This window comes from Candoia aspera, chromosome 1 (genome assembly GCF_035149785.1).
Source record: "Candoia aspera isolate rCanAsp1 chromosome 1, rCanAsp1.hap2, whole genome shotgun sequence".
Taxonomy (NCBI): Eukaryota; Metazoa; Chordata; class Lepidosauria; order Squamata; family Boidae; genus Candoia; species Candoia aspera.
Window position 1 is genome coordinate 305,852,372 of NC_086153.1, and position 9,224 is coordinate 305,861,595.

The 9,224-nt window shown below is 38.5% G+C and overlaps 1 protein-coding gene across 3 annotated transcripts in view; it reads right to left on the minus strand.

Moving 5' to 3' along the window:
* Positions 1 to 3,066: 3,066 nt before the first annotated feature.
* The window catches only part of NDUFB1 (NADH:ubiquinone oxidoreductase subunit B1), a 133,122-nt gene continuing 126,964 nt past the window's right edge, over positions 3,067 to 9,224 (minus strand). Inside the window, exons 1-3 of one of the 3 annotated variants that reach the window (XM_063290249.1) lie at positions 9,027 to 9,210; positions 5,655 to 5,799; positions 3,067 to 3,899 (exon numbers count right to left, since the gene is read on the minus strand). In XM_063290249.1, the coding sequence (XP_063146319.1) occupies positions 3,863 to 3,899; positions 5,655 to 5,794 (177 nt within the window). In that variant the 5' untranslated portion in view covers positions 5,795 to 5,799; positions 9,027 to 9,210 and the 3' untranslated portion in view covers positions 3,067 to 3,862. Of the gene's footprint in view, positions 3,900 to 5,654; positions 5,800 to 6,988; positions 7,154 to 9,026; positions 9,211 to 9,224 lie in introns of those variants that run through there. The other 2 variants (XM_063290248.1, XM_063290251.1) reach the window with 2 other exon arrangements.

Genomic DNA, 9,224 nt, shown 5'->3' on the forward strand with positions numbered 1-9,224 from the left:
AGCATGCATTACCTTGACAGCATCATCTTGCAAGATTTTGAACAGTTCAGCTGGGATGCCGTCGTCTCCTGCTGCCTTGTTATTAGCATGCTTCTTAAGGCCCATTCAATCTCACTCTTCAGGATGTCTGGCTCTAGCTCACCGACTACACTGTCAAAGCTGTCCCCGATATTGTTATCCTTCCTATACAGGTCTTCTGTATATTCTTGCCACCTTTTCTTGATCTCTTCTTCTTCTGTTAGGTCCTTGCCATCTTTGTTTTTGATCATATCCGTTTTTGCCTGGAATTTACCTCCAATGTTTCTAATTTTCTGGAAGAGGTCTCTTGTCCTTCGTATTCTATTGTCTTCTTCCACTTCCGCGCATTGCTTGTTTAAAAATAATTCCTTCTCTCTTCTGGCTAACCTCTGGAATTTTGCATTTAATTGGGCATATCTGCCCCTATCACTGTTGCCTTTTGCTTCCCTTCTTTCTTGGGCTACTTCTAGTGTCTCAGCAGACAGCCATTTTGCCTTCTTGGTTTTCTCTTTCTTTGGGATGTATTTTGTTGCCGCCTCCTGAACAATGCTGCCAACTTCTGTCCAGAGTTCTTCCGGGACCCTATCTACTAAGTCCAGTCCCTTAAATCTATTCTTCACCTCCACTGCATATTCCTTAGGAATATTAGTGAGCTCATATCTAGCTGATCTGTGGGTCTTCCCTAATCTCTTTAGTCTGATCCTAAATTGTGCAAGAAGGAGTTCGTGATCTGAACTACAGTCAGCTCCAGGCCTTGTTTTTACCGACTGTACAGATGTCCGCCACCTTTGGCTGCAAAGGATGTAAATCTGATTTCGGTGTTGTCCATCTGGTGAAGTCCATGTATAAAGCCATCTCTTAGGTTGTTGGAAGAGAGTGTTTGTTATGCAGAGTGAATTGTCTTGGCAAAATTCTATCAGCCTATGTCCTGCTTCATTTTGTTCTCCCAGGCCATACTTACCTGTAATTCCAGGTGTCATTTGACTGCCCACCTTAGCATTTCAGTCTCCCGTGATGAAAATACCATCTCTTTTAGGCGTGTTGTCCAGTAGGTGCTGCAGATCCTCATAGAACTGCTCTACTTCAGCTTCTTCAGCATTTGTGGTTGGGGCGTATATTTGGATCACTGTGATGTTAGATGGCTTGCCCTGAATTCGAATTGAGATCATTCTGTCGTTTTTTGGATTGTATCCAAGCACTGCTTTAGCCACTTGACTATTAATTATGAAGGCTACTCCATTTCTTCTGTGGTCCTCTTGTCCACAGTAGTAGATCTGGTGGTCATTTGATGTGAAGTGGCCCATTCCAGTCCATTTCAGTTCACTGACGCCCAGAACGTTTATCTTTAATCTTGACATCTCACCAATAACCACATCCAATTTGCCTTGGCTCATAGATCTTACATTTCAGGTTCCAGTGGTGTGTTGATCCTTAGAACATCGGATTCACCGTTCACCACCAGCACCGTTGGCCGCTAGCCGTCCTTTCGGCTTTGAGCTAGCTGCGTCATCACGTCTGGGGCTAGTTGAGCTCATCCTCTGTTCCTCCCCAGTAGCATTTTGACCATCTTCCGACCTGGGGGTCTCATCTTCCGATGGTATACAGACATATCTTTGGTTGTACTGATCCGTTTAGTTTTCATGGCAAGAATACTGGGGTGGGTTGCCATTACCTTCCCCAGGGATCGCATTTAGTCTGACCTCTCTGTCATGACCTTCCTGTCTTGGGTGGCCCTTCACGGTTTAGCTCATGGCATCATTGAGGTGCTCAAGCTCCAGCACCACGACAAGGTAACGATCCTTTGCTGAAGACGTGATCGCTAGGAGTGGAAAACGACTTCATGTCACATAATAAATTTTATTCTACCGTTTAACCTAGTATTTGTATAGCATGGAAATATTTAAGTGGTAATTCAAATCATACCCAAATTAATTGGGGTGGGGGTGGGGAATATATTCTTTTTAAAGCGGGGACGCAATTGAACAGTTCTCGTTTGAGAACAAGAACCCAGACTATATACTCAGGTTATTGACACCAATTACATTCTCACAACATATTGAGCCATAAATCTTGGTATAGAAACCATAGTGGCTGGATTTACATAACACATTAAGTCAAAACTAAGCATCTTGTCCTTGGGAGAAGAGCAATGACAAATCTCGATAAAATAGTTAAGAGCAGAGACATCACACTGAAAACAAAGGTCCGCATAGTTAAAGCAATGGTGTTCCCCATAGTAACATGTGGCTGCGAGAGCTGGACCATAAGGAAGGCTGAGCGAAGGAAGATCAATGCTTTTGAACTGTGGTGTTGAAGGAAAATTCTTAGTGCTCCTTGGACTGCAAGATCAAACCAGTCCATCCTCCAGGAAATAAAGCCAGACCGCTCACTTGAGGGAATATTAAAGGCAAAACTGAAATACTTTGGCCACATAATGAGAAGACAGGACACCCTGGAGAAGATGCTGATGCTAGTTCAGGAAAGCATATATTATAAAAATGCATTAGCTTTTTGGCATTAAATATTGTCATTGAAGTTTTAGTATTGAACAACCTTGTTTTAAAAGTATCTTCTTTTAAAACCATGTCACTATTTAATAATTACTGCAAACCCAAGCTGAAGATTTCAGTGTGCTAGAACAGTGGAAAGAGATGTTTTGCTCTTCCATGAACATGAGTTTTATACCTCTTGTTGATGTGTGAATTCTGTCAGGGTCATATGATTTCCTAAGATGTGTATTTGCCTCACAATATTAAAAAGAAAGTGTTCCATCTTAAGACTGAAGATTTCAATGAAATAATGTGCATTTAGAATCTTCGTCCACCAATGAAAAAAATGAGACACTAACGTAATACTTCTCTGGAAATAAGCTCCATTAGACATAATCAACTCTGATTTCATAGTCAATATTCATGGTACTTATTGACTTGGCTTACATATTACATTATATACATTCTTCTATGAGTGGAACATGACCTTATTTGGGATTCTAGCAGGGGCACAACTATTGTATACCTTTGACCAAAGAATGTACTATCTGGGATGCTCATCTTCTACTGTGAGTGCAGCTTTGGGTGGGATGCACATGGAGTACTGTGGAAGAAAAGGTCACCTGCCTAGCCAACCAAATCAACCCTGAAGGTCAATGGAGTAACAGATGTCACAGCCACATTGCCCTCACATCCAACACACATTAAGCTATGGTTTGTTTAGCTGGGGTTGTTTCAATAACTACAATTGGTTGGATTTATAAGATACATTATGTCAAAGCTAAACGAATCATAGCCTAGCATGCTAAGGTTTTCTACAAGCACACATTCAATATGATATATAAGTTATAGAAGCCAAACATCACTTACAGAACTAAATATTACGGTCACCATAAAATCTAACCTTCTAAAAGTAGTACCAACATTTTGTAAAAACTGCAATACATGTTTTAAATCTACTTCATGGATACTTTTATTAAATGCAGGAAGAGATCTTATCAATTCTCAAGGAAAAAATTCCAGAAGCGCAGAAAAAATATATAAACAATCTTGTATCTGATTCCTGCCAACTACAATCCTATGGTTAACAGGATGGATGTAAAAGTATAGCCTCTGAAGCTGACTGAAAGGCTCAAGTTCAGAGAGACAAGCAGTTTCTCAGGAACACACTGTACCAAGCTTCATAGTACCATCACCCTCACTATAAACAGTATACCTGAATTACATTATATAGGTGGGGCTACATACTTTTTCATTAATCAAATTTTGAACAAAGGGAATACTACATTCTATTTTCATCATGGTGCAGTCACTTATTCAAGGAAACTGTAGGGAAGCAGCTCTCACTTGACACATTATTTCCATACAGTATCTTCATTAGGTTTCAATTCCCTGGAAAAAGAAAAGAAAATATTACAGGTTTAAAAATAAATTATGCCAGATTAGTATATTATACATTTAAAAATAGCCTGTTAAACAATTAGCTTTTAAAAAATGGAAAGCAAAGGTTTCTCACAGATAGGGTGGATAGGTACTTTCCATATATACAATTATATGCATAAATAGCTTGTTCTTGCAGATATTTGCAATTTTGTTTCCTTTTGGTATTGCTATAGTTAATTGTAGGTTACCTATCTTATACTGAGCTCCCTATGTTGTATGCATCCAGAAAAAAGGATTATTTTGAATGCTCCAGCTGCAAAGTTTATTCAGCCCCTCTACTACAGCTGCATATATGTGGGCCAAATGAGAATACAAATGGATGGGGTAAACTAAGCCTTCCCCCATTCAATTTGCAGTGCTTTGACCTCATCTGGCTCACATTTCACCCCTAAATTATAAAACAACAAGGATAGCATCCAGACAGCGACCAAAAAGATGAACTGCAATGTTATCCAAGATGCTGCTCCTGATATAACTGGGGCAGCTTTTAGTTCTTTCAGCTGTGTAACACAGTGGGTAAGCTATGTGATGCATGTTTTGTAAACATACTCCAAGGTTAAGCAAGGACTGAAGGGTAAGATAGAGAAAAGCTTTGGAAGATCTTAAAGCACTAGCAACCTGATATGGAAGCTGATTCTGTTAAGGAAATTTGCAGCAATTGCAGATAGGGCAAGAGGCAATAATACTTTATTTTAAATTCTAGAGTTGGGAAGAATATAGCACAGGCATCTCTTTACAGGTCAACCTAAAGTCAATAGGACAATACAAACAAAGGAAATTATAGAATCAATGACAGAGGGAACATCCTGATGAGCTTTAGAAGTCAAGAGGTGAAATAATTAACTGCTAAACAAAGTGATTCACAATACTAAATGAAATATAGGTACTTAACAAAAGTTAGTAACAATGAAAAAGCAGGGAGGGAAATTCAAGTATAGAAGAACAAGAAAAAAGAAAATATGGAGGTAAATTTGTCCTTTTCTAAACCCAAGGTTGCCATGAATAAAACAAGGGGAATGAGGCTTTTTTTACAGCTACAAAACATAACAGAGAAAATATATAGGAATATGAAATTTTCACAACACTCCACTTGGTTCCAAGCTTTTTAGGATTAAGGTAAATGCTACTATTATAGGCTTGGAAGTAATCAGAAAGCCAGTGATGCAGTGATTGATTTCATAATGGTGTAACCCATGTTCTGGAATTCTCTCACCCTCCCAAATTTGGAAGGTGTCTACTGTAATATCTTTTAGGCACCTGTTGAAAACATACTTCTTTGTAAAGGTTGGAAGTATGTTTTCCCTACCATTCATTCTTCTATATGTATTTTTTAACTGAATACTGTTTTATATTCTTTTAATTGTCTATTATGTATGTAACTGCTGTTTATATTGTGAACTGTTTCAACTGCTTTGGCATAAAGCAATAAGGATGAATAACAGTCATGCCTGTCTAGGAGTGTAGCAACCATATTCTGTACTATCTAAAGCTTCAAAACCATCTTCTGGAACACTACTACACATAACACATTACAATATAAATTCTTTAAATTAAGAATTTAATAATTGCGGATTATTGTTATACAACAAAAAAAATGCATTAACAACTATATTTACCAATACCTTTCCTCAAATATAATTTTCAGAAAGCAATTTTATAATTAAGAATATGTTGCTTGGTAAGAAGTCAGTTAAAATAACTAACCTTTGAAATAACTTGCTCTTGTTTCTGAATATTGCCAGATTCTCATCATTTTTATTGTCAAAGTACCATCCCACCAAAAATCCTATGGGAAACAATGCAACAGCCCAGTGATCTCGCACCAAGTGGATAATATTTACCATAGTTACTATGAAGAAAAAGGACAAAAAAAAGGATTACATGTATCATTCTCAGAACAATTAAATGAGCAACAGCACTTAATGATAAAAGATGAGATATATTTGACCTCAAGTTTTACTGTTATTATGAAACAAGTCCCATTGGATCAATGTGAATTATAGAGGAAACAATACATAACAATAATTGTACTCAGAGACACTTATGTGGAAAATGTTTTACTGGAACTTAAATTTGGACTGTAGCATACAGATATGGTATAAAAGTGTTCACAACAAGCCAACATTTGTAAAAATGATGAAATGTACATGGGGATGTCACCATGCAAGCTTGCCCCTTACATATTTATATGCAGTCATGATGCAAATATAAAAGGAGTTTGTATCAAGATGTGTGCTTCATTTGCCACACTTGCCCCAACAGAGACTCCCTTGTGATGATGAAACAATTCAAAGGAACTGCAGCTGATAAATAACAATGCAATTAAAATGTGAAAATCCTGTGCACAAATTCGTAATCCCAAAACTACAATCACTTCACACTTGATACATGCAGTACATTCACATGTATTTTGATGCATGCCATTTACTATAATACATGTTAATGAAAAGCCAAAACCAGCTGATAACTTTTAAGTGTTCATTAAAAAGACTCACCAACCTGCCCATCAAACAACAGAAGTGCAGACATTTCCCTTAACAGCTTGCCTCACCCAATTAAAAAAAAAAAACTTTAAAAAACTGGGAGCTACAAAAACAAAGGCCAGTCTCCATCATCAGTTTTATTCTGTGTTTTTGGAATTGTTTATGTTTTAACTCTAAGCCACCCAGAGTTACAAATGTGAGATGGCTATATAAATTGAATCAATCAACTTTATTTCTAAGAATTGACAGGCTACACATACATTCTTAGAAAGTAAAAATAATGGATGGCTGCAGTCCAATGCTTTGCTTGAATGTGTGCCACTGGCCAGGACTGTACGTTTGATTTATTATGAAGATTCTTTTTCTACAGCAGAAGTATAGCTTTCTGAAATGGGTATTTCCTCCCCCACTCGCTCCAAATGCAAGGCTAGAAAGATGTCTGACATTGTTCTCATGGGAGAAGATAGTACTTTTCTCCCATATCAGACTAAAAAAGCAAGAAAGAGAACTCCAGAGAATTAAAACTTGATAAAGTACTGGGACTTCAGGAATTACCTAGCAAGGTCTGGCTTTATTGTATCATGAACAGTGAAAGCACCTCCAGGTTTCTTCCCCTCCTGTGGCCATGCCAACACGTTCTCCAAAAAAATGGCAGTGAACTGTCTAGTAGCTCCAGGATGTTTGTGGCTGGTGACTCAGGAGCTCCCACATTGACCTTGAAGAGCTTGCAGGAGGGAGGCAGGGAGATAAGATGCTGTATGGTTTAGAATGGAAGTTGTCTCCAAGTGTCAGAACAATTTAAGGCAGTGTTTCTCAACCTTAGCCATTTTAAGATGTGTGCACTCCAACTCCTAGAATTCCCCAGTCATCCAGAAGTTCACACAGCTTAAAATGGCTAAGGTTGGGAAACACTACTTTAAGGTATTCATGCTGGCTGGGGAATTCTGGGAGTTGAACTTCACGCATTTTAAAGCTGCCGAGACTAAGAAAACACTGCTCTGAGGAATCCTTAGGTGGCAATTTGTAGTCATTTAGGTTTTGGACACTGGGGTGAAGCTCCCAGAAGAAAGATGAAAGGAAAATCTGTGATCAAGGTAATCCTGGCCACGTAGATGGTCAGTGGACCCCACCGCAAAGCAAGGGAAGGCTGGAACAGGAAGCAAGCTTTCAACTCTTACAGGAACCAATGTCAGAAGCCTTGATAATGCTGCCTTTGGATCAAGTGGGATAATGATACTCAATTCAGAATACCTTGGTTCCATCATAGGGGAAAAAAAGACAAAGGTAAGCAAGGAAGAAGCATCCTGCAGAGGGGATGCAGGAGATAGGTAGCATTCTTGTAAATCTGTGCTTTGCAACTGATTATGTACTCCTGACAGGCATTGTATGAGTGGACAGTGTCCTACAGACAAAATGTCTGGGGACTCAAATAGATGTTCCTATAAATTTGTCTTTACACTAACCTTTGTTTATACCACTGAGTAAAAATTCAACTTTTAAAATTTCTTTCATTCTCTCACCGATCATCTTTCAGACTTGGTCTTTACAGCATTGCCACCAAATATATTTTTAAAAATGATCTGACCTGATAATGCATTTCTAACAGTTTTTGGAGAATAAATTATCTATTTTAGCAATCAATGTATCTTTGGTAAAGCATCTTGTACTAATTTTCCCTACATGTAATATTCACTGTAAATTTAATATTTATCTTCCATTGATATTCCCATAATTGCATGTCAACTGTCCTGTTTAAATTCTGCATCGGTTTAATCATACATTCACAATTTCTGAATCATATTTCACCAACAACCTGTAAATAAGCCTCAGCAAATGTTCTGAAATGTTTGCAAAAAAAGTTTTTCAAATTCAGTCAAGTCTGTGAGTGTTCCACCCTAGTTCTGTAATTCCTTTAAAACTATATTCTTATTTGGAGGTAAAGTAACCAATGAAAAAATTCTATCATCCTGAAGGAAGAATCCTAAAAGATTTAATAAAACTGTGCAGTTTATACAAGTTGTCTCTCTGCTGGTCAAAATTCTTAGTACATTCACCTTCATGAAAATAAATACTTAGCACTGAATCAAGGGCATTAAGTCTGGACTAATTCTTTACGTTTGTCCCATAATTTTAACATGCTGCTTATAACTGAATGACTTACATAGGCATACACGAACACAACCAATTTGACAAAGAGAAAAGGAGTAAATGTGGAGGAAAAAAATTCACTATTATCTAATTTAAATTCAATCAACCATATTTTCTCTAGTCCCAGTCATTTTTCGAGTGGACCCCCACCCCAACATACCTTGCCCAGAATATGATTGTACACCCCGCAGCAACTATCCCAGGAATACACCCCATTTGAGCACAGGAAGCCATCCTTCTAAGTAATACTGAGCTACACATGCATCCAGTCTGAATTAGTGATTGAAAAGGTAAGGTGACAGACAACCCCTAGATCTTCCACAGTGCATGGCATGATTTAGGCACATCCAGTACTGGCAAACCAATGTCGCCTCCGACCTCCTGAAGATACCAGAGGTTCCCTCTCTGACTCTCCTTCTCCGCTCTCCACCAACACTATCCTTACCGGTCCGGTCCTCACGGCCTAGGCCTCAGCCAGAAAGGACTAACCCCAAGGCGACCTCACAGTTTACGGACGAAGCTCCTGAAAGCTGAGGATCCGGGAGGAACCATTAAGGCGAGCGGGGAAGGAAGTGCGGGTAGAAAAACACCTTTACTTCATTCATCCCCTTGGGAGTCAATTTCGTATTAGGTTCCCTTAAAG